Below are 25,786 nucleotides of genomic sequence, written 5' to 3'. Positions count from 1 at the left end.
CTGTGTGTATCCATCTAATCTGTAAATAATGGAACGTTATTCAGTCTTTTTTAAAATATATTTAATTTATTTATTTATTCGTGAGAGACACACAGAGAGAGGCAGAGACACAGGCAGAGGGAGAAGCAGGCTCCATGCAAGGAGCCCGATGTGGGACTCGATCCCGGGTCTCCAGGATCACACCCTGGGGTGAAGGCGGTGCTAAACCACTGAGCCACCAGGGCTGCCCCTTTGCTCCAGTTTTTGTTTCCATTTCGCATCCATCGTCAACTCCCAGCTCTAGCATTTCCTACCCGAGTCCATCTCCCTCCTGACCCCACGTCCCCTCCACCTGCCGCTCCTGCCTCTGCTTCTCTCTGCAGAATATGTCCCTAAAGGGCCATCTGAGGTCATCTCCGCTTGCTCCCCCCCACTGCCTGGACGGCTGCCTCTCCACTCCTCCAGGGCCACTCTCTCATCACATCCTGAGGCCATGACCTGCCTGCCGTCCCTTGTCACTTCTCTGTCTTTATCTTCCATGATGTCTCGGGGCCTGCAGCTCAGTTTACCGCTCCCTTTTACTTGAAACTTTCTCTTTCTTGGCTTCCCCAACAGACCTCACCCCTTCTGGGTTTTTCGCTTCTCTATTGGCCTTCCTTCTCAGCCTCCTTTCCTGGCTCCAGCTCTTCCTCTCAACTTTTCAATGGTGGAGTGGCTCGAGACGCTCTGGTTGTTCTCTCTCATTGTTATTGTTGAAGTATAATTGACCTACAGCGTTGTGTTAGGTTCAGGTGTACAACATCGTGATTGCACAATTCTCTGCATTACGCAGTGTGCACCTTGGTAAGTGGAGTCACCATCTGTCGTTATTACCAGTTTATTGACTATATTCCCTGCGCTGTACTTTCAGCTCCGTACCTCATTTCTGGTTGTTTTCTCTTGATCTGCATGCTTTCTCGGTGATGATAGCATTAGGTCCCGTGGCTGAGAAACATCTTCCCCATGCAGATGACTCCTGAGCTGGAATCTTCAGAAGAACTCGCCCGTAAGCCCCAGGCTCCCGCATCCCGCGGCTAATAGCAGGCCTCCGGGATGTCGGATGGTATCTCGAACTCATCAAACATAGAGTTTTGACTTCTCTTCCAACCACAGTGGATGACTCTATACTCAAACAGGCCAAGGCCATTTGCAGTGCTGGGCCCGTGGTGCTTGTGGTTTTCTCTGCCTGGAAATTTCATGTCCCCGATAACTCACTTATGGGCTCCTTCTCTACTGTTTAATTGTCAGATCCCATATCCCCTTCTGAGAGGACTTCTGGTCACACGGCCTAAGGTAGCCTCCTAATTCTCCCAGTTGTTTACCCTGTTTTAATTCTCTGCATGCTGTTTATTTTCTGGTATTTCCTGATTTTTATTTGAACTGGTGTGTCTCACCCCCTGGAAGGCAAGCGCCAGGAGGGGCCTGTGTGTGTCTTGGCCACTGCTGTGTCCCCAGAGCCCGACACAGGCCTGAGCCTCTGGGTGCTCTGCGAGTATTTGGTGAGTGACCTCATGAAGCCACACAGCTTCTTTTGTCCTCATGCTCAACTCCTGAGAGGGACTCATTAGGAAGTGGGAATTTTGCCGATTTTTCAAGACTAAAAAATTGATTGCTGAATTAAAAGAAAATCCTTAATCTATACTGTTTCAGAAGAAACAGAAAACTTTGTCTTTTTTTTAATCAAATGAGCGATTAAAAACTCAGTTACCCACCGCCCCCCAACCCCACACTCTTGTCGATCCATTTAAATGGCAGCAAAGGACTGAAAACCTTGTAAAGCACAAGGAGATAGAAAATGAGAAGAGAGAACAGATAACATGAGAACAAGGGGGTAGTGGAAGGGGAGGTGGGCGGGGGGTGGGGGTAACTGGGTGATGGGCACTGGGGGCACTTGACGGGATGAGCACTGGGTGTTACACTATATGTTGGCAAATCAAAGTCCAATTAAAAAATATACAAAAAAAAGAAATTGAAAGAAACAACAACAAAAAGAGAACATATAAGAAAATGTTTGCCAAAGTTTGGAGGGTGGAAGACAGAGTGGTAAGAGTGGGGGGTTTGGGGGGGGCACCTGCAGGAAGAGGGTAGTTCACTCTGGATTCCTCGCGGGCTCAGGACCAGAGGCATCAGGGCCTGTGAAGAGGGGAGCTTGGGTTGGCGACCAGTATCTCTGTGGGATGGCTGGGCCCTCATGTCCCCTTCTCCATCCATTTCTTCTAGGCCTCCCTCCCTCCGAGCAGGAGGAGATGGGGAGAAGCAGAGGCTCAGAACTCAGTGTGTTAGGCCGAGCAGAGAGAGCGGGCGAGGGATGGGTGAGAAGCAGGAGGATTAAGGACAGGTCTTACTTTTAGCAGCGAGGACCTGCAGCCGGGGGTTGCCTCTGGGATGTCAAGGGCCAGCCAATATTTTTGCAGGGTGTCTTCATTTATAAAAAATTATCAGTTTGAGCCACAGGAAATCAGCCTGTTATCTCTTTTCTGGTGATGCAATCTCATGATCATGCGATAAACATATGGTGCTGCCTGGCAGGGTTCATCTGCTTGCTAGCCACCCTGCTGGAACCATGGCCTAGCCATTCAGCTCCAGGATGATTCCAGAAATATGAGCTTCTGGGGCCATGTGGTTAACCCCTTTCATGAAGGAGACAGTCAGAGAGCACCCTGAGGGGGAGAAACAAGAGACTAGGGCTCATGCAGGACCTGCTCTGGACTTAGGATGGTACCCTACCCGGATACCTCTGCTGCCACTGCCAACCCCGGGAGGACTCTTTGTGGCCATTCCTGAAGGACACCTGACAGGGATGTTTGCAGAGAAGGCATCTCAAAGCATGGTGTTCCCGTGAAGTGTGGGGCACAAGCCAGGGATTCTGCTTGCTAGGGTCTCGGGGCTGTCCTGTCTGCAGCCTGCCTCCCCAACAGACAGGTGGTTTGCTGGTGCTCAGACTTCACCCAGGTGGGATGGAGGAGAAGACCCATATAGTCTCAGACAAAGGGCCTCTAGATACTTCCACTTGAGTGTTCCTCGGTGAAATGGCTGATCCCTCATCCAGTCATCCTAGAGTGAAGCCCAACTCCCTAGGAAGTCCTGTCTACACCCTTGAGTCTTCAGATAGTTATTTTCTCTCTTGAATATGGACAGCCAGGAAACATCAGATATCTGAGGAAAGCCTCCAACATCAGTAACAGGCACCACAAAAAACCATATTTTAAAGAAAACAAAAAGCAAAAAACGGAGGACGTAGATCTAAATCAGAATATAGGGAGGAGGAAAGCTCTAAAATTCTAAGCGATGAAACGTCACACTCTTGAAACCAGGTCAGGGTGCAATGAAGCAAAAAGGAACAACCAGAGAGAGATAAGGAGGAGGGCTTGGGAATGACAAATGCAATGCTGAAAAACAAAACAAAGCAAAACAAAACAAAACATAGCAACGGATTTAGACAATAAAATCAGTGAAATCAACCAGGAAATAGAACAGGAGAGAGAAAATAAGAGAGGAGTGATAAACCTCCTAGAGGATCAAGTCAAGGAGTCCAGCATTTGACAAACAGGAATTCTAGAAAGAAAAACAACGAGAGGAGAAAAAATTGTCCAAGAAATTGTAAGCCAAGGTGTATTAGACTGGAAAGATCCGACACTTCAGGCGGAAAGCTCCCTGAGTGCCTAGTACAATCCATGAAAGAAAATCCCCACCACGGCACACCATTTAACAATGTTCAGAACACCTGCAATAAAGAGAAAAATTAATGTCTCATGCAGGAGGTTGAGAATCTGAATGGCAGCACTGGGTGCTGGGAAGTCACGTCTTCCAAACTGTGCTTTAGGAAAGTGATTTTTAATTAAATTCTATGCTCTGCTAAATTGGCAGCTGTATCTGAGGGCAGCAGATAGATGTTTTCAGACAAGACTCAGAGAGTGTCTCTCTGTGCATCTGTACCTGAAAAGTCCTGCAAGTTATGCTGCTGCAAAATGACAAAGTGACCAAACCCCCCCCCCCCAAAACCCCAAACCAAACCAACCAACCAACAAAAACATGGAACAGGGAAACGAGGGCTTCAACTCAGGGAGGGCTGAGAAATGAGTGCCCCGTGGACGATGGACAGGAGCCCCGGGTAGCAACCAGCTGAGATGGCGGGAAGAAGGAAGGCTGGCATCTGGGGACAGCGGCAACCCTGGAAAAAAGATAAGTGCTGTTGAGCTGCTGTAATAATAAGCACAGAGAAATTTTACTACTGATCGTAGAGAAGTTTGGGAAAATTCAATATTCAACTTCAAAATAAAACAATTGCGAACCCAGGAAGGAAAAAGCCATCGTACTACCCTATTTTACCAAATGTAAGATGCCATATGAGTTAAGCGCTTGCTTGTGAATCATTATTTTAGAAATTAAATCCCATTGCCTATTAAAAAAGGAACTTGTAAGTTGTGAGAGACACCCACGTTTCGGAGGTTATGTTAGGAAGTTACAAAATGTACTTCTTATAATTGGTGAACACAGCCCCCTGACCTGGCTTTGTGGTGAGCCATCGTCACCCTGGTCATTGATCTCACCACACATTGTGACGTTGACGTCATAAGGACGAGGAGAGGAAACGTCTGGGCGTGTACCTGTGCGGGAGACAGGTAAATAGGAAATCCGTACCCAAAAAAGAAAGGCAGTAGTTGAATGTCTAGAATCGATCAATCGAAAAATTAGCTGCGTGATTCAGGCCAGAGATGTCACCACCGAAGGAGCAACTAAGATCACTGAGCACGTGGCCTCCGGGCACCGGGTGAGGGTGACGTAGGTTGGGGTGAAGCAGTTTAGAAAAATTGCTAGTTTTGAAAACGAGCCTTTGGCATTTATTTTTTATTTATTATTATTTTTTTGAGCCGTTGGCATTTAATGCACGTTTGACAAGCGCCGGTTACTTTGTGAACAAAGGTAGATGAACACACACACACACACACACACACACACACACACACACACGACAGCCTCCTTGGAGCCTGAAAGTGGAGATGTGGGGCCCCCAAACCTGCTTGTCCTTGAAATACCTTATGCAGACACAAGGCTAAGACATGATCATAACCTGCTTCATTGGCCTCCAGGACGAAAGGTACCCGGCCCTCCCCCTCCCAGGGGGCAAGTGTGGCCAAGGATGGCCCAGCGTCCGCTTATCTTTGCAAAAAGGTTTAGAATCTATAGATTGCTCCATGTATAGATATATTTTTAAGATTTATTTCTTTATTTTAGGGTGGGAAGGGCAGAGGGAGAGGGCAAGAATCCCAAGCAGATGCCCCGCCACCCAGTGGGGAGCCCAACACAAGGCCTGGTCTTGCCACCCTGAGATCATGACCTGAGCTGAGACCAAGAGCCAGCAGCTTAAGCCACAGAGCCGGGGACCCCCGTGCCCTGATCTGCGAGCCGACCCGCTTGGTCCTAGCTGGAGCCTTGGCTAGGCCTGACTGCGGCCCTTCCACGGGCGGCCCCCACGCCCGCCACCCCACTGCCCACCCACAGAGGCGCTTCTCTCTCCCCACCTCACGGCGTTTGTCCCCGTGGTATTTTAGAGGAAAGAGGAAGAGGAGAGGAAGCGAGGGGAAGAGCAGATTCGCCTCCAGGAGGAGCAGAGGGCCAAGGAGCTCTACTGGACCCTGAAGCAGGCCCAGCTGCAGAGTGGCACCAGTGAGCGCGAGGAGCGCGAGTGGGAGGAACAGCGTGAGTAGAACAGCCTGCCTCCCCCCTCCCCTCACCCCCCATCCACCTGCTGGCGTCACCCCTTCACCCATCCAGCCGCCAAGCGTCCCCCCAGGATGGCCTGCCTGGGCCCTGCTAGGCTCCTCCCTCCAGGGCCTCCAGGCCTCCAGAGGAGATTCCTTCCTTCCTTCTTCTTCCTTCCTTCCTTCCTTCCTTCCTTCCTTCCTTCCTTCCTTCCTTCCTTCCTTCCTTCCTTCCTTTTTCTTCTTCTTCTTCTTCTTCTTCTTCTTCTTCTTCTTCTTCTTCCTTCCTTCTTCCTTCCTTCCTTCCTTCCTTCCTTCCTTCCTTCCTTCCTTCCTTCCTTCCTTCCTTCCTCCCTCTTTCTTTCCAGGTTATTTATTCATTTATTTGAGAGAGAGAGAGAGAGAGAGCGATCATGAGCTGGGGGAGAAGCAGGTGGAGAGGGAGTGGCAGGCTCCCTGCCAAGCAAAGAGTCCAACGTGGGGCTCGACCCCAGGACCCCCTGGATCATGACCTGCGCTGAAGGCAGACACTTAAGCGCTTGAGCCACCTGGATGCCCGAAGAGGAAATTTCTTACACTAAAACAGAAAACCCTGTGTTTACTGAGTTACCAATACTCTGCTGGCTCGGTGCTAAGCCCTGGGCACCCAGAAATGGAGCATCATGGTGCGTGTGTTGGAGGAGCTCACGGGCCGGGTGAGAGACAGCCACGCGGGCTGCTACTGGCTTTGAGGGAGACAGGGCCTCGCACTGTCGGAGCACAGAGAGGCCATCCCCGTGGGCTTCCAGGGCACAGCATTACGAAGGGAAGCGTGGTGGGCTCTCAGGAACAAGTGAGGCCAAGAGGCAGGACAGGGAGAGGGTGCTTGAGACAGAGGCCTCGGCAGCGTGAGGGCTTGGTGACAGGAGGTGGTGTGCTTAGGGAGGTGGCTATGGGTGGGGTGGGCTCCAAAGCTTGGAGAGTGTAGGAGGAGAAAAGGTAGATGGGAAAGGGGAAAGTGGAAGCAAGATTTGAAGGGTGGGGTTTCCACGTGTGCTCGGGGTTCATTTGAATCAGGTATGGTAACACCTGGATCCTATGGATAATGTGGAAATGATGACCTGGCCCCAAGAAGTTTTTACCCCCCTCCCCGCCCCAGGAGTAGGGCATGTACCATACAGGGCTCCACAGGGAAGCATCAGGGCAATCAGGAGGCAGAGGGAGCCAGAGGCAATGCGGGCAGGAGCCTTTCTCATGGTGTGCCTGGGACAGGTGAGGCCAGGCAGGGTGAGCAGTTTTAGGATTGGCTGATTTGAATAATGCCTGCAGGCTCTGGGGCACAGGGGAGGGGGGGTGTCTCCAGTGGCCTGGAGCCCAGCCCTGGTGTGCACCAGAGAGCAAGAGCTAGAGAGAGAGGGAAGGATTGGAATATTTTGGATTGGCTGGCTTGCACATGAATGGGTGGTGAGTCTTTTAGTATCTTTAGGAATCGGCCAACCCTGGGAGGGCGAGGCTCTCTGGGCTCAGCAAAGCCCCCGAGGTCAAAACATCAAAACATAGAGAAAATAAGAAGGCATGGTTCACGCAGGTGGGCAGTGGGAGACCTGTAAAGGTGGGCTTGGGGGGTGAGAGAGGAGGAGGTGCCAAGAGGTGATGGGAGCCAGAGCCGCAGGAGGGGGAGTGCAGATGCCGGGTGACTTCTACTCACCCCCCCTCTGGTCCTCAGCCTTTCTCAACCATGTGCCAGACTTAAAAAAAAATTGGAAATGAAATTAATATGACATAAAATCCACCCTTTTAAAGTGTACAGCGTAGTGGCTTTTAGGATACTCACCACATTGCAACCATCACCACTACTAGTTCCAGAGATTTCCTTGTCACAAAGAGAAGTTCTAGACCCATTGATCATTTCTTCTCCCGCCATGCCTCTGCAAGCCGTTAATCTAATTCCCGTCCCTATGGATTTGCCCATAATGGATATTTCATATAAATAGAATCATACATTATGTAGCCTTCCATTTAGCAATGCTTTCAAGGTCCATCCGCATTGTAGCGTGTGTCAGGATTTCACTCCTTTTTACGGCTGAATAAAATTCTAATGTAGGCATGTGCCACCATTTTTGTTTATCCATTCATTAGTTAATGGACCTTTGGGTTGTTTCCACTTTTGGGCTATTATGAATAATGTTCCTCTGAGCATTGTTTTCTTTTCTTTTCTTTTTTTTTTTTTGTTGGTTCTTGAATGTGTATTTTTTACTGAAAAAAATCATTCATAAATTAACAGAAATGTACAAACACCTGAGTAAATATCCAGGTAGTGGCATTTACTATTTTTTGTAAATAGGTTTTTTAAAGTGTTTTTAAAACATCTTTAGATTTCAGTGCAGAAATATGCCCCTGGAACCTCTTAAAACATAAGAGCAAGCTCAAAAAAAAAGTGGTGATGGATGGGAGCTAGCTCTGTTCAACACCGTCATCAATGGTACTGGACACAATCAGGACAGGTAGCTATTGTTCAGCGATTGATGTCTGTGGTAGAGGAACCCCAACAAAAGAGTCCCTGTAATGTGAGCACTGGTGTGTTTTTGTGTGAACATGTAACTGTCAGTTCTCTTGGATATATAACTAGGAGTGGAATTTCTAGGCCATATGGTAACTCATGTTTAACTGTTGAGCAGCTGCCATATTGTCTTCCAGAGCAACTGTACCGTTTTACATCTCTACAGGCAATATATGAGGGCTCCAGTTTCTTCCCATTCTTGCCAATGCTTGGTGTCTTTTGTCTTTTGATTATAGACGTCCTAACAGGGCTGAGAGGTTGTCTCATTGTGGTTTTGATTCGCATTGCCCTGGTGATTAATGATGTTGAGCCCTTTTTCACGTACCTATTGGCCATCCGTACATCTTTTTTTTAAATTTTTTATTTATTTATGATAGTCACACACAGAGAGAGAGAGAAAGAGGCAGAGACATAGGCAGAGGGAGAAGCAGGCTCCATGCACCGGGAGCCCGACGTGGGATTCGATCCTGTGTCTCCAGGATCGTGCCCTGGGCCAAAGGCAGGCGCTAAACCGCTGCGCCACCCAGGGATCCCCTCATCCGTACATCTTTTTGAAAAAAATATCTATATGGGTCCTTTGCCCATTTTTAAATTGGGCTGTTTCTGGCTATTGAGTTGTATGGATTCCTGTATATTTTGGACATTAACCCTGTAGTGGATATATGGTTTACAAATATTTCTCCTATTCCACAGGTTGCCTTTTCATTTTGTTGATGATTTCCTTTGCTGCGCAGATTTTTAATTTGACGTAATCCCACCTGTTAACTTTTGGTTTTGGTGTCATATCCAAAAAAAACATCGCCAAGGCCAACGTTCAAGGAGCTTTTTTCCTATGTGTTTTTTTTTTTTCAGGTGTTTTACAGTTTCAGGTCTTACATTTAAGTATGTAATCCATTTTGAGTTGATTTTTGTATTTGCCAGGAGATAAGGGTCCAATTTCATTCTTTTGCATGGGGCTATCTAGTTTTCCCAGCACCATTTATTGGAGAGATTATCTTTCCCCATTGTGTATTCTTGGCGCCTTTGCTGAAGATTAGTTGACTGTATATTTCTGAGCTCTATATTCTTTCCCATTGGTCTATGTGTCTGTTTTTATGCCAGTACCATCCTGTTTTGGCTATTATAGCTTTGTAATATGGTTTGAAATCAGGAAGTGAGATGCTTCTAACTTTGTTCTTCTTACTCAAGATTCCTTTAGCTATTCAGAATCTTTTGAGGGTCAATACAAATTTTAGGATTGTTATTTTTTTTTATTTCTGTGAAAAATACCATTGGAATTTTAATAGAGATTGCATTGAATCTTTGAGTAGTATGCATATTTTAATAATACAAATTCTTCTAATCTATGCACTGGATCTCTGCCAAAACGCTGAGAAGTGATAAATCCTTCTAATCTATGAATGCAGGATATCTCCCTTTATTTGTGTCTTCTTTAATTTTTTTTTTATCCATGTCTTAGAGTTTTTAGTGTCCTGGTCTTTCTTCTCCTTGGTTAAATTTATTTATTTATAAATTTATTTATAAATTTATAATAATTATAAATAAATAAATTTAGAATAATAGAAATTTAATAGAATAAATTTTATTCTATTTCTGTATTTTATTCTTTTTTTTCCTTTCCAAGTTTTTATTTAAATTCCAGTTAGTTAACATACAGTGTAATATTAGTTTCAGGTGTAGAATTTAGTGATTCATCACTTACGTGCAACACCCGATGCTCATCACAAGTGCCCTTGCTAATGCCCCTCACCTTGCTCAGCTGCTCAGTCTCTTCATTTGTAAAATGGGGGTAACCATGTTGAGTGGAGGTGTGTTGGGAGGATAAAGTGAGAGGGACGAAATGTCACCCAACCTGATGCTATTGTGAATGGGGTTGTTGTACTAATTTCTTTTTTTGGATATTCGTCATTACCGCATAGAAATACAACTGATGTTTGTATGTTGATTTTGTATTTGTTGAATTTATTTATTCTAACAATTTTGGGGTGAAATATTTAGGGTTATCTGTATGTAGGATCATGCCACCTACAAACAGATGATTTTACTTCTTCTTTTCTGATTTGGATGCCTTTTACTATTTTTTTTCTTGCTTAATTATTCTGGTTAGGACGTCCAGTATCATAGTGAATAAAAGTGGTGACAGTGCACTTTCTTATCTTGCTCCTGCTCTTAGAGCAAAAGCTTTCAACCTTATACTGTTGTGTGTGATGTTGGCTATGGGATTGTCATATATGGCTCTATTATGAGGTACATTCTTTCTATACCTGACTTGTTGAGAGCATTTATCATGAAAAGATGCTGATTTTTGTCAAATGCTTTATTTCCATCTATTGATAGGATCATATGATTTTTCTTCTTTTTGTTAATGTGGCATATCATCATTCCTGATTTGTGGTGCTGAGCCATTCTGGCATCCCAGGAACCAATCCCACGTGATCATGGTGTATATAGAGCATTTGGAGAGGCCCCGTGGAGGAAATGGCATTTGGTTTGGGAAAACTGGGGAGGCAAGGAAGGTGGGGAAAGCATCACAGCAGAAGGAGCAGCACTGAGCAAAAGCCAGGGCATCGTGGGTGCAGGACATGGCACATGTCTCCATGTGGGCTGCAGCCTGAGGTTCACGGTGAACAATGATGAAAATGAGGCTAGACAGGTAAGATGGACAAGAGCTAAAGGAGAATTCATTCCTTTGAATTCAGAATGGAAGAAGAGATGGGGGGAAAAAAAGGCAAGACAAAGGTTTATACTGAAAAAATAGTGAACGATTACAAAGCGAAGTCACTTGCGGCCACTCTAGTGTGGAGGAAGAGCACTGGACTGGGAGTCCTGCCCTAGCTCTGCCACTGGCTCTTGTGACCATGAGCAAACTCTTGCTCAGCTGCTCAGTGTCTTCATTTGTAAAACGGGGGTAATAGTGTTGAGTCGAGGTGTGTTGGGAAGATAAAGTGAGAGGGACGAAATGTCACTCAGGAGTGTTCCTCCTTTTGTAGTGACAAGATGAGGCGGGCTGGGTTGGTGTTTTGTTAGGGATGCGGACTGGAGATCAACGGGCCCAGGTGCTGCCTGACTGCTCCTGACTGTTCTGCGTGGCACCAGACAGTGGAAAAGCCTCCAAAAGGACAGAGAAAATGTGGTAACGCAGGCCCCGTGGTTTTCGTTCCTCCTCTTATGCTTTCTTAAAGACGATGAGCTAAATGCTGGAGGCTGTCATTCAAAACCAGCAAAGCCATTCTGCACTCAGTTAATTTAATATGAAAAATTACAGTGGGCCATTAATCTACTGGGAGCGCCAGTTTTTGATAAGACACCTAAATTAAATTTTCCGAGTTAGGGGAAAGAAGGGCATTGTTTCCTTTAGTATCACCCGACTGCAGAGTTGGTTGTTCAGTTCAAATAGCGGAGCAGGCTCTGGCCTCTGAGCGGCTCTGCGTATACCAGGTATGAATCCGCTTAATTATTTCTCAACTGTGAACTCACAGGAGTGCGGAGTTAGGGCATGTCTGGTGGCCCGGAGATTTGGAGAAGAGCCAGCATGACTTGGTAAATGAGACTATTTCCAAATATTGGAACTGTGTTCTTATTAACCACCCCCTTCCTCCTTGAGCTCTGCTGCGGCCCCTCATCCTGGGCTCTGCTCGTCTCATGCTTGGCCGCCTGGTCGGAGCTGAGGGAGAAAAATGCGTGCTCAGGCCCAGGATGGAGTCCAGTTGTGTCGGTTCCGTTCTCTTTGTTCACAGAGAGAGAGTGTCCTGGAGTCTGGGCTGTGCTTGGATGGTTCTACGCTGCCGTGTGCTGGAGACTGGGGCTCGCCAGATGCCGTGGACCTAGAGACGGTGGGGGGCAGGGGGCAGAGCGGAGTGTGGGCCGGAGGGGCCTCACTAAGGCAGGGCCCGGTCTGTGCACCCGTGGCCTGGGAAAGGCTGCGGTTTCTCTTTGGACAAAACCAGTCACAGCTGGCTGTGCCCCAAGCCACGTACTTCTGGCTTTATAACTCAGAGTAAGGCCAGCCGGAGCCCCCACGTGCTCGATTCCTATCCTGCTCCGGGGTCCCTCTCCTCTTGAATTGCTCAAGAATCTCTGGGGGCTTTCCTGTTGTCCCAAAGCAGAGTCACTCCTGGGCTCACACTGGGAGGGGAGTCGGTCCCGGGCTCACACCCACAAAGGGAGTCGGTCCCAGGCTCACACCGGGAGGCAGGTCTGTCCTGGGCTCACCCTGGTCTTAAGGAACTTGCGAGGTCACTCCCTGGGCCCCAAGGGGCACCGATGGCAGCCCTGGGCAGCTGCTAGCAGGACATGGGTGGCAACGACCTTGGAGGCCTTGGAGTCCCCGGGGAGGGAGCGCGCCCCATCCCTTGGCCAGGGTGTAGCTGCGGGTGAGACTCCCTCCCCGCAGGCTCCTCTTGGGGTCATTGGGCCCCAGCATGCTGTTCCCGCACGTATCCCTTGGTACCTGGGCTGCCCCTGTCCTTCCCTGGTGAGGGAGCCTCCCCGTTTCACGAGGTTTTCATTTTCCCCATTTGCGGGATGAGAGCCCCTGAGCCTCCCCAGCCCCTCCTCAGCCCCTCCCCTGCACAACCCCCACCTCCACCTGGTACCCCCCAACCCAGGGGCAACAACAAGGTGTGATACTGAACCAACTCCTACTGGATGCCAGAGCTTCTGAGGCCCTTCTGGGCAGCACCTCGTTGACCTTGTTTGCACGCAGCCCTGCGAGGCCCCCACTTTACAGATGAGGAGATGAAGCAAAGATTCGAGTTGTCCAAGGTCACATGGAGCAGACAACGGAGTAGAAGCCAACACGAGGGCCCATATACACAGTTTAAATCATTCTGGGTACTTTTTCATCTTTAAAATATAAAATACATCCAATATAAATCCAATATAAAATACATAATGATCCACTAGTTTTCAGGGACGTATCATTCACCCGAGGGGACACTACAAATGGCTGCTGCTCTGAAGCACTTGGTTTCTCTGTGGAAGTCACTGGATCATCCGACTTCTGTGGAGCACTGAGTCTTTTCTCTCTGGGCCGAGGTGGGAAGGGCCCAAGGAACCATGGGCAAGTCGTCTAGAGGGCTACGTCATGACTAGCAGCGGCTAACGGTCTTCCAGAACCTCACGTCCACTGCACCTTTCCTCCTGGGATCCCTGGGGCACTTCTACCTCAATGCACCCAAAATCCAATCTCCCCGCTACCTGCCCCGGCCGGCTTGATCACCTGGCTGTCAAGGGCAGAAGCTTGGCCGCCATTCTGGTGTCTCCATTTCACTCACTATCGATCCCCAAACGTACCCAGTTGTGAGGATCCTACTTCTTTAACATTCTTTGGGTTCACAGCCTTCCACCCCATCGTCCTGGTACCATGTGAACCTGATGCAATCCATGGCTCTTTCCCTGCCTTTCTGTTTTCCAAGCCTTCTTTCTCATTCCGGTTGGATTCATTCCCAACGCGGCACCAACCCAATCTTTGGGGAGTGGAAACAGCACCCTCGTTCTCCTGCTAAAAAAATACTTCGGTGGCTTCCAATCACCTGTTGGTAAATCATTAAAATTAATTGGCCAGTATTTATTGGTCTCCTACAAGGCCTTTTCTGTTTCTACACCCTCACTTCTTGCTCAGTGCGTACGGGAGCTTCCCTCTGGCCAAGCCGACGCATTCCAGGAGGGATGCCTGGGTTCCCTCTTGCTCCCGGGCCTCTGCCGCTGAGCTTGCTCTGCCCAGAACACCCCCTCCTCGGGCTCTGTTGGTTGAGTCCCACAGGTCCACCAGGCATCAGCCTAGCTGTCCTTCTCCACCACAGCTCCGTGGTTTGCTGCGTGGCTCTCCCGCTCGACGGCAAGCTCTCTGAGGGCAGGACTATATGCCTTGCTCGTTGCTCCTCACATCACCTGGCAGCCAGCTGTTATGCTGACCTTGTGAAAATTCAAAAAAAGGGCACTGCACTCCCATCTGCCAGGAAGTTGCTCCATGCCCACCTGTCTATGCTGATCCTGCAGAGACCGTGCCCCCTGGAGGTGTGCCCATCCCTGGGGTGGGGATCAGAGCTGGAAGGGACCATCCTCCTTGTCTGCATGTGAGAGAATGGAGGGCCGAGGAAGCAGTTGGGTAGACGTCTAGCGGACGGTGACATTTCGCTGTGCTCTGGCTTCTTTTTTTTTTTTTTCAAGATTTATTTATTTATTAGAGAGAGAGAGAGAGAGAGTGAGCATGAACAGGGGGAGGGAGAGGGAAAGCATCTCAGGCCGACTTCCCATTGGGTGCAGAGCCCGACACAGGGCTTGATCCCACAACCCTGAGATCACGACCTGAGCTGAAATCAAGAGTCAGACACCCAGCTTCCTGGGCCACCCAGGTCCTCTGGATTCTTAATACTCAGTCCAGTGTTCACCAACCAGAATGGTACAGAATGTCCATCTAAGAAAAAACTGTAGTGAGATACACAACTTAAAATTTACCAATTTGCCAGTTTTTAAGTCTACGGTTTGGTGGCATCGAGTACATTGGTGGTATTGTGCTACCATCACCGCCCCCCATTTCCAGGACTTTTTCATCTTTCCAAACTGAAACTCTGCCCCAATGAACAGAAAACCCCCATTCCACCCTGTCCCCAGCCCCTGGAAGCCACCATTGTACTTTGTGTCTTTATTGTGAGTACCACGCGTGGAGTATCAGTGGAATCGTACGGTGTCTGTGTCTGGCTTACTCACTTAGCACAATGTCTTAAAGATTCACCCACGTTGGGACGTTAGGGTGGCTCAGCAGTTGAGCGTCTGCCTTCCACCCAGCATGTGATCCCAAGGTCCTGGGGTTGAGTCCCCCATCAGGCTCCCTGCGTGGAGCCTGCTTCTCCCTCTGCCTGTGTCTCTGCCTCTCTCCATGTCCCTCATGAATAAATAAATAAAATCTTTAAAAATGCAAAAAAAAGATTCATCCACATTGTAGTAGGAATCAGAATCCCCTTCCTTTTTTTTTTTTTTTAAGATTTTATTTATTTGAGAGAGAGAGAACACACAAGTGAGAACCCAGGTGGGGAGAGCAGCAGAGGAAGAGGGGGGAGCAGATGCCCCCTGAGCAGGGAGCCCGACATGGGACTTGACCCTCGGACCCTGAGATCATGACATGAACCGAAGGCAGATGGATGCTTAACCGACAGAGCCACCCAGGTGCCCCAGAATCCCCTTCTTTTTTTAGGGCTGGATAATATCCCACCGGGTGTGTTTAGCATACTTGGTTTACCTGGGTGTCCTTCGATGGACATGTGGGTCATTTGCACCTTTAGGCTATTGTGAATCACACTTCTGTACATATGGCCATACAGGAATGTGCCGTGGCCCCGCTTTCACCCCTCTGGGGGTGTATCTCCAGCAGAGGACTTGCTGGCTCACATGGCAATGGTATGTTTGATTTTTCTGGAACTGCTCTCCCATTTTGCACAGCAGCTGCTCCGTGGTCCATGCCCACTAACGATGTGCAAGGGTTCCACTTTCTCCCCACCCTTCCTGACACGTGTTTTCTATTTTTTCTGATTAAACGAGTCAAAAAATATATATATATATATATATAGGCATCCCCCTGGGTGTGGTGTGGCATGTGACTGCGGGCGGCCCCCCACGGGCTGTCTTGGGTCAGCCTCGCTCCTGCAGCCGGCAGTGCCTTCCTGCAGGCTCCGCATTCCTCCCGTCAGTGGGAGGAAGGAGGCTCTGGATCCCACGTCTGAAGTGGGGGTGGCTGTGCTCACCCCTGTCGTGGGTGCCGTGCGGGCTTGCAGGGTGTCGTCTGGGCCCGAGGGCAGCTGTGGGAGGAGGGTGATTGGGCGCCGGGCCTGCCCAGGCACGGGGTCCACTCAGAGCATCTGACACCTGCTGGCTCGGGTGTTAGGAGGTGGCTGCTCCTAATGGGGCTTCTTACATGAGTTTTGGTTGTTTTCACTGGATCAGAAGGAAAAAAAGAGAAAACAACCCATGAGTTCTGGCTGAGGGTTTCCGTGGCAGATTCACGGGCCGGAGTCTGAATCCATTCCTGATTCTGCGAATCCAATCCTTTTAGGATCTCGCAGCACAGTGTGGGGTGAGCGGCTGGGACCGGCCGGGTCCCTGTGATGGGCCGGCGGGGGGCGCCTGTCCTGGCCAACCAGAGCCAGGGCTGCACCGGCTCCTCCAGGGCTCACCGAGAGGAGATGTTGGGGAGCCCTCAGCGGGGACCCGACGCCGCTATTCGCAGTGGCTTGGCTCCTCGCACCACCGGCGCTCTCGATCCCCGCGGGGACTCCACGCGGTAGGGGCTGCTGTTCTCTGCATTTTGCTTAGGAGGAGACGCAGGCCCAGGGTGATGAAGTGACATGTGCGGTGTCACGCAGCGGGGACATGGAGCCGGGATCTGAATCCAGGCGGCCCGGCTCCAGACTCAGGCGTCGGGAGCTCAGAAGAAAGGACCGAAGTCACAGGTCTGATTGCCTCGGACCCCGCGCGTGCAGCATGCTTCATAGTTTATAGTGTTCTGGCGTTTCATTTACGCTCCGTGACAGCTCCGTGAGGCGGGCATCCGTGTCATTCCCGGCTTGACAGAGCTGGAGCCTAAGGCCCAGAGGGGACTCAGAGGGACTTGCCCGGGGAAGCTGGATGGGGCGATGCTGGCCCAGGCGGCAAAGGGACGCAGGCCCAGGTGGGAAAGGGACGCAGGCCCAGGTGGGAAAGGGACGCGGCAGGCACCGCGGGGGAAGCAGGATGGCGCGTCCTCAAAGCTTAGACCCTCCCTTGGGTCAGGCACCCCACCTTCTGGGTATCCCCCAAGGGGCAGGAGAGCTCGGAGAGGCCTGCACTCGTGGGTTCACAGCGGCCGAGGTACGGAAACAAGCCCGCTGTCAGCGGACGAGTGGCTGGAGAGCACACGTGCGTGCACACACACGCCCGCATGCATGCACGGTGAAATATTGTTAGGCCGCAGGAAGGAAAGAGACCTTGCCACCTGCCCCGACCTGGCGGGCGATGTGCCGCGTGAGCTTATGAGCCAGAGGAAGGCCAATGCGGTGTGACACCCCACCCAGATGGTGGGGTCCAGGCACTGGCTGGGGGGGTGGCGCGGGGTGGGGGGGGGACACGCTGGCTGAGGTGCACGGACCCGCTGGGAAGCGGGGGCTCCGGAGTGACGGCGGTCGTGCTGACTGACTGCAGGGCCCGGCAGAGATGTCGAGGTGCTTGGAGCCTTGATCTAAACGTTCTGGCCCCAGGGACGTGCCGGAGGTGTTGGCTAAGGCTCTGGGGCCGTCGTCACGATACATAAATGGGTCAAATGAACACGCTCAATACCTTAAACTCACACAATGTCATGTACCGACTATGCCTCGGAAACAAACCCTGTAAGGAGAGCGGGGACGGCAGTAGAGCGGTTAGGACGCTTCCTGAGGGCTGGGGCGGGGAGGGGGTGCCCTTCACCCTGTGTGCGAGGCTCCCGAGGACGAGCATGGCCGGATCGGGGCTGGCCTTCAGGAGGCTGGGTTGAGTGTCTGTGGGTCGGGAGGCTTGGGGCCCGAGCCCCCAAAGCCCGTCTTCCCAGTTTGCCTATGACTTCCTTCTGCAACCTGTCACAAGGGGGGGGGGGCGGTCGCTGTCCTTCAGTAAGCTCTCAGGGGTTGCTGGCTGTCGTGGGGCCCCAGCTTCTGTGTTTAGTGTGCTGGCTGGTGACCCAGGGGGGATCCCGGCCTCGTCTGCCTCTCCTATGGCGACGTGAGGCAGGCCTTGCCCTGTTCTCAGATCCACAACTTGCCGATGAACCACCTGGGCCCCGGATACCTAGGTTCCTCCCTGGGATGGCTTCTGTCTCTGGAGAACTCCTACTTACCTTTCCAGATGCTTCCTCTCCTGTGATGGCTGTTGGCTCCCTCACCAAAGATGAGAGCTGCGGCGCCCTAAACCCTGACAATACTTTATCTGTCCCACATTCCATGGTGTTAGAGACATTTGTCTTCTTTTCCCAGGTAGCCTCGGAGGACCTTGAAGGGAAGGTCTTTGTCACATCTGCACCCAGATCAGGGTTAAATACCTATAATCGGGCCCGGTCATCCAAGAACGGGTACTGCCTGGTGACTGACTCATATGTACGTAGGGATATAGCAATCACCAGAGCAGATGACGGCCCCCACCGGCCCTGGGATGGGGTGCAGGGGGGTGTTGCTCAGCCTACTGGATCCTCTGCACGTGACCTCCATTCCATAAACCTTTCTGAGCTTTATGACTTCACACTGCCTGCCTCGGAGCTGGGGAGATGTTCTATCATGTTTCAAGAAAAGGGCTTTGACAACGTGAGAGGGAGAAGTGCTTTCTTTTAGGACCAGGCTGTTTACCTTGTACCCTCCAGACACCAACAGAGCACAGTCCTCCGGTGTGGGTAGGTGGTAGGTGTTTGCTACGCACGAGTGGAACGGAGGTGCAGGAGGACTAGACCGTGGGTAAGAGTTTGCTCCCGGAGGGGAAGGCGACCCGCCTGGGCGCCGCACGCAATCAGCAGTCGTGCACAATTAGAACACGCCCTGCTCCGAGAGTTCTCTACAAAAAGAATCCGATGTTAGAAGCAGATAGGGGCCTGCACAGGACGCAATCAGACTACGAAAGAACTGCTTTTGATTCCAGACCTGGCCTCCAGCAGGCTGCGTTCCCTCTCTTGGTGTTTCCCCAGTTCTCGGACGCCCTTTTGAGTTTCAGAAGCAGCAACCACACAGATGTCTTTCCGAGGCCACTTGGCTGAGACAGGGCCCTGCCTTGGGCGGGATGGAAAAAGCTGGAAGGCCAGAGAGAGGGGCATCTGGAGTTTGTGATCTGGGAGTGAGGAGCTGCCAAAGGATCCTCTCTCTCCAACGCACTCAGGCATCAGCTGTCAAGGCCACCGCAGCCCAGAGAAAGGGCGCGGGACCCAGGACACCACTGTTTTCCAACAGCGCGCCTGGTGATGGCAGGAAGGATGGCTGCTGGGCAAGTTACCGTCCTTCCTTGGGCCTCAGATTCCACATGAGCCACATGAGGAGGTCGGACTGGCCGGTCTTAAATGCCCTTTTGGCTTTTTGCAGGAAGGAGCAGGGGCTCTGGTGTCAGGCACACCTGGTTTTCAAATGAAGGAGGCTTGAGAGGTGGAGAGGCAGGTTGCAGGGGGTAGTGGGAGCCGCTTGGGTTCTAGAGCCAGCCTCTCTCGGGTTCCCACCCTGGCTCTGCCCCTCGTTGGCTGTTTATTTTGGGGCAAGTTATGTCCCCTTCTGGAGGCCAGGTTTCTGACGTAGAAACAGTGATGGGCCCTCTGCCCTCGGTGGTTGGGGGAAGCATCTGTAATGAGATATCGCAGGGGAAGCATGGAAGGAGGGCTTGGCGGGGACAGAGCCTCCACCCAGTGAGGGGGCTGGCAGTGGAGTCTGGAGAGGCCGATCCCCTCGCCAGGTGCCGCTGAGGCTGGCGGGCGGGCACATGGTTTGAGAAGCCGCTCCACGCAGGGTACTCCCAGGAGGACATACATACAGGGGTGCACATTTCCATCCGAAGGTTGCGTGCTCCTCCTGGAACAGGGAGATGAGCCCACACTGTCGGGACTGTCTCCACATGGAGGAATGGCCCTCCATTCCACCCGTGGGGGCGGATCCAGCCGAATTGTGGGGTTCTGGGTGAGTGCCGGGGCTGCGGGCCCAGTCCCGACCTGCTGGGCACCCGGCCTGGGCTTCCAGTCTGGGTGAGCATGCCCTGCACCCCTTCACAGTGCGCAGGTCCAAGGCTGCGGACGAGGAGAGGAGCCGCGGAGCTCAGCGTGCCAGGGACGAGTACCGGCGCCACTCGCTGCGTGCCATCCAGAAGGGCACGGTCGCCGGCCTCAGCTCCATGTTCCAAGAGCTCGGCCAGAGCCAAGAGCAGGAGGCCAGACTCTACCACCACCTCCCAGGCCCGGGGCCGCCACCCCCGCTCGCCATACCTGTCAGGTGGGTCTGGGGCTCTGCAGGTGCAGTGCGGCCGGGGGCTCCATCCAGCTCTGCTCCAGCTGCTGTGACATTGGGAACTGGTCATCCCCTCACCGCCCCGTGGGCCTCTGTTCAAGTCCTCATAATGGGGCTGGAGCGGGTGGTGAGGAGTCTGGTCTCAGATGTTGATTAGCCCCGGAGTTCTGGGAGTCTGGAAATCCAGGGTCCAGGGTTCCTTTGAGCACTTAAAGAACGCTGTGTACCCTCCAAGATGTGCACATGAAAATGCCCCAAAATATTTGCATGTAATTCCAAGCTCTAATAGATCACAGACTCCAGGCTAAGAACTCGTTTTTTTTTTTTAATTTTTAAAAGATTTTATGTGTTTATTCATGAGACACAGAGAGAGAGAGGCAGAGACACAGGCAGAGGGAGAAGCAGGCTCCCTGCAGGGAGCCCAATGTGGGACTCGATTCTGGGACCCGGGGATCGCGCCCTGGGCAGAAGGCGGACGCTCAACCACTGAGCCCCCGGGCATCCCTAAGAACTTGTACTGTAAGACCCCAAGTGGGTTAAAAGTGGCCCAACCACTTGGGAAGCAGGGCTGGCTGCTCGTCCCGAGCGCAGCCGGCGCTGGTGCATCCCCCGATCTGCTAGCAGGTTGGTAGATGAGCATGGCTGGTGCAGGGCCTCATGCACCGGCGTCTCCCGAGTGGCTTGGGCCAGGGCACTGAGGCGACTGCCCGTGAGGCCGCCTGGAGCTCCCCCCCCCACCCTCCACCGGCGCCCAGCTGGTCCCCTGCATGTCGGGCACTGCCAGGCGACTGCGGCCCCGTGAGGCTGGGCGGTGGGTGCCTGCAGCCTCCCGAACCACCATGAACCTGCAGAAGAGGCCTGTCCCTTCTGAGTTTTGCCCTAATTGGGACTGAGGATCATTCGTAGGCCCCTTCGCCCTCCCCCCGCGGTCTAGGGAGGGCTGGCCGTACCTGCATTTCCTCCTTCCCTCCCTTCCTTCCTTTTCATTTATATGATTCACAAACCAGGAAATTTAAAAAGACGTATGGGAAATAACTGCCTCGCATTCCTGTCTCCATCTCCTTGGCTCTTCCTTGCCCCGCAGGGGGGCACCGTCCTCAGTGTGCGTGCGTCCGTCCAGTTCCTTTGAGGAGTTGGTGACGTGAAAAGTCATATCCCCGGCTTTTTATTTATGTATTTTTGTACCAAATGTTGCTCACTATACACATGGCTCTGTGTCTTGGCTTTTATTTCCATTGAACTATATTTTGGAGGTCTTTTCATATCAGTTTTTAGCTATTTATTTATTTTTATTTAGTTTTCTTTTTTATCTTATTATTTTTAAAGATTTTTTAAAATTTATTCATCATAGACATAGAGAGAGAGAGAGAGAGAGAGAGAGAGAGAGAGAGAGAGGCAGAGACACAGGCAGAGGGAGAAGCAGGCTCCATGCAGGGAGCCCGACGTGGGACTCGATCCCGGGTCTCCAGGACCATGACCTGAGCCAAAGGTAGACTATCAAGCACGGAGCCACCCAGGCGTCCCAAAAGATTTTCTTTTTTAAGTAATCTCTACACCCGATGCAGTGCTTGAACTCAGCATTCCCAGACCAAGCATCCTGTGCTCCACTGACTGAGCCTGCCAGGCACCCTGGTCCAGTTTTCCTTTTTTATAGCTGCATCGTATTCTACTCCACAGATGAGCTAGAAATGATTTATCAGAAACTCTGTTAATGTTTTAACATTAAGTTGTTTGAAATCTTTGGTTATTACCAAGGGTGCCCTTAGTGAATAACCTTGGGGACATTTATTCTACACACGGGCCCCCCGGGAGGGAGGCTGGGGAGTGGCCTCTCCAGGTGGGTCTGCTACTCCGGGTACGTGAGGTTCTTCCTTCATGGATGCTGATGCTTGTGCCCTGCAGTTCTAGAGGGGGAAAAATGCCTTTTCTTTCCCTCAGACATCCCTCCCGTCCTCTTCTCCATGCCTACCTGTGTGACTTTTTTCAAAGCAAGTGATAACAATGCTCTTTTGGGAAAAATAAGAATATTTGGTGTATTATCATCTGCAAAGTGGCTTCATGCACCTGGACTCCATTCTTGCCACAGGCACGAGTGTGGGCATTACTCATTCTCATAGTGGCCTTCCCTCCCTTCTCCTCCTCTGTCCTTTGCCCTCCCCTCCCTTCCCCTCCTGAGTCTCCACACTTCCTCTCCCTTCTCAGCAGGACTTGGGAGCGCCCTCTGAGACCCGTGTCCAGGGAAGTCATTGTCCGCTGGTTTAAGGAGGAGCAGCTGCCTCGCCGAGCTGGCTTTGAGAGGAACACCAAATCCATCGCCCCCTGGTTCCATGGTAGGATGGCTTACCGGGCCCCTGGAGCAGACAGTTTCCACGTCTGCCTCTCTCTGAGGTCGGGAGGAGGTCCTGAAGGGCTGCTGGCATCAGGGGGAGTCAAGGACTTTGGACCTTGGTATTTCCGCGCCACCCCCACATAGACCGGCCAGTCTCCCAGCTCTAGGGATTGGCTCTCCTGGGTTGCCTGGGTGGAGAGGGGTCCCACGGCTGTCCTCTGTTTGCTCGTTAAATGTGCTGAGTTCAAGGCACAGGTTTTGATTCCTCCAGGGCATGAGCTGAACTACTGAGTGGCCTTCATCAAGGCCTTAGGGACCCAGGCAAACATCTCTGAGCAGGAGTCCAGGGGACTGGAGGCACCGGGGATCCCAAATGTGCGTTCCCCGCTCTCTGCTGGGGAGGGAGGACCACGCTCTTGCCCACTGCTTTCACTCACAGCCTCCTGGCCGTCAGGGGCTCCTCAGAGGTCTTCTCTATACTCACAAGACAGTGAGCTCTCTGTGTACCATGAGCTTCTGCTGGGCAGGGCCCACGTCTTGTTGTCTGAGCTCGCATCCCTGATCCTGACCGTGGGCTGGCACACAGCAGGCTCCGAACAAACACTTGTTGATCAGAGGACCGAATGGCTGAATGAAGAGGTCAGAGCCACTCAAGCATAGAGCACGAGAGCTGGAAGGCTTCCTGGAACTATCTAACTCTCCGTTTCACAGACAAGGACACAGGTCCAGATAGGGGAGGAGGTTTTCCTAACATCACCAATAGACTTGTGAGGTCAAGTTCAAGAACATACCTCAAGCTCCTGACCCCAGTCCAGTGATCTGAACCTGCAGCGGCCTCAAACAGGGAAACAGGATTGTGATTTCAGCAGAGACTTGCTACGGGGAAATGGAAGTCGCTACCGGCCACCAGACTCGTCTGGATCAGTTAGCTATTGCTACGTAACAAATCACCCCAAAACTCAGGAGCTGAAAACAAATAAGCATGTATTGTTTATTTGTAAGTTTTTGAATCAACCAGGCAGTTCTTCGGGAATGGGCCAGGCTCAGGTGATCTGAGCTGAGCTTGCTCGTGTGTCCCCAGACGGCGGGCTGGTCCCCTGGGTGCTGGCTTGCCCGAGACATCTCCTCTCTGCTCCCCAGGGGCTCGTATCCCCCAGCAGCCTGGCCACACTGCCAGGCTTCTCTGGGTCAGCTGCCTGCGGCCTTGCTCCCTGAGTCGTCCCTCCCTTATCAGCGCTGAGCCCAGGTTTGCCTGTGGACTCCCCGGGGTAGAATTGATCTCTTCTGCCACAGTTCGTATCCATCAGACCCCTGAGTGCCTTCACGTCTCTTCTTCCGGCCTCCTGGGAGCTTCGCCAGCCCGCACCCTGGCCTTGGTCTTGTCTCCCCTTGCAACGTCAATTCCCCACCTGCTTCCTGGCCAGCTTCCAGGTGTTTCCAGTTCCCTCCAGATGGAGAGCTGACCTCAGTGTCGTGATGGGCACTAATGACTGCACACTCTTCAGGGCTCATGGGGAGGCCCTCATGGGCAAGCTGTGGGCGTGGCTCCAGCTCCAGGGAAGACAGCAGGAGTGCAGGGGTGAGCAAGGCCGTGTGCACCTCCATCTGCAGCTTCAGGAGCCCAAAAAGCTCCTGAACCATGAACCATGGTCCTGAAGCTCCTGAACCAGGTCCTGAAGCTCCTGAACCATGAAGTGTAGGTGGTAGCCACCCTACAGCTGGGGTGGCTGAGATGTAGCATTGTTCGGGGACTGCCCAAGGTCATGGAGGTCACAGAGACACCACCTGGTTGTGCAAGGGTGTCTTCACCAGTCTGCCTGTTTCCTCGGGCCCCTCTACAATTTATTCTTCGCACAGCATCCTGAGAATATATTTTAAAGATAAATCAGATCCTGTTACTTTCCTGCTTAATATGTACTGCTTCCTTCTGTTTATATTTGCAAGGAATCTCAAACTCCAGGCTTCCTGCTCCGGCCTCCTAGCACAATTTTCCCCTTGTCCACGTTGCTTCCACAGCTCTGGCTTTTTTTTTTTTTCTGTCTCAAACAAGCCATTTTCTTTTCTACCCCAGGCCCTTTGCACTTATTTCTGAGCTGCTTGGCATTGCTGTTTTCCTAGCTTTTTGCTTGGATGCTGCATTCTTATTTCTCATCTCAAATATCCCCTTCTGGGAGAGATCTTTCCTGAATCCTTATCTAAAGCAGCCTTTAACAGTTGCTTTCACCCATTATGCGTCCCTCTTTAAGAGTGCTTACCCAGTCGATATTCACCTTATTATTTGCTGTCATCTGCTCTACCTGTGTGTAAGCCTGCGAAACTAAGGACCTTGTTCATTTTTGCCCCGCGTGCTTACCATAGTTAAGTGTCTGCAGGAAGAATGAATGAAGGTGGGAATGAAGTATCAGATGAGATCCCAGTCTTCCCAGTCCTAAAGGGCAGCCATTGCTTCTCTGCCCTGGGCCCTGGTCAGTGTGTGGGTCTCCTCAGGGCCTGACGAGTGAGGTTAAGCTGGAGCTATCCGCTTGCAACCCCCTTCCTTCAGGCCTCCACATATCCTACAGGATGGAGAGGCTCTTTAGTGCCCAGAAAGAAGAGAGTCACCATTCACCGGGTGGCTGAGCCACACATCCCCCAGCCAGTCCCGGGGGGGTCCCTGCTTCTTGCCTCTGTCCCTGCAGGTATGTGTCCCTGCAGCCCCGAGAGAACGGCCTCTGAATTGCTGCTTTCCTTTTCCTCGGTCCATTGGAATCCTGGAAGCTCGAGGGCAGCCTCTTAGTGCAGCTCCGTTGTTCTGCGGGGGAGGCTTGGGCCAGGAGCCCGGGGAGCCTGCAGCGTGTGTGGCAGCCTGCAGGGAAGGCATCGCAGAGCTCCTCAACTCCATCTCTACTGTTCCCTTCTACCTGGATGGAAAAAAAAATGTGATTTTTATTTTATTTTTATAAAGATATCTTCAGTTGTCTTTTTTTTTTAGAAGATTTTATTTATTTATTCCTGAGAGACCCAGAGAGAGAGGCAGAGACACAGGCAGAGGGAGAAGCAGCTCCCTGTGGGGAGCCCGATTTGAGACTCGATACCAGGACCCAGGATGGTGACCAAAGGCAGATGCTCAGCTGCTGAGCCATCCAGGACTCCTGGTTTCCAAATTCTTGAGAGTAACTTTGCTCATCCCAAAAATCCCAAAGTCTGGAACTCCTGATGTGCTCCAACTTCTTCCCCAGGGGAGGCATTC

The 25,786-nt window shown here is 51.5% G+C and overlaps 1 protein-coding gene across 2 annotated transcripts in view; it reads left to right on the top strand.

Annotated features, from left to right (window-relative positions):
- The window catches only part of SH2D4B (SH2 domain containing 4B), an 82,293-nt gene that overhangs the window by 34,735 nt on the left and 21,772 nt on the right, over nt 1–25,786 (top strand). The window contains exons 4-6 of one of the 2 annotated variants that reach the window (XM_055325845.1): nt 5,571–5,718; nt 19,997–20,213; nt 22,431–22,558. In XM_055325845.1, the coding sequence (XP_055181820.1) occupies nt 5,571–5,718; nt 19,997–20,213; nt 22,431–22,558 (493 nt within the window). The remainder of the gene's footprint in view (nt 1–5,570; nt 5,719–19,996; nt 20,214–22,430; nt 22,559–25,786) is intronic. The other variant, XM_055325846.1, reaches the window with a different exon arrangement.

This window comes from Nyctereutes procyonoides, unplaced genomic scaffold, assembly GCF_905146905.1.
Source record: "Nyctereutes procyonoides isolate TBG_1078 unplaced genomic scaffold, NYPRO_anot_genome, whole genome shotgun sequence".
NCBI lineage: Eukaryota > Metazoa > Chordata > Mammalia > Carnivora > Canidae > Nyctereutes > Nyctereutes procyonoides.
Note: the sequence above shows the minus strand (reverse complement) of the source record. Positions and strands in the feature narration are given on the sequence as shown.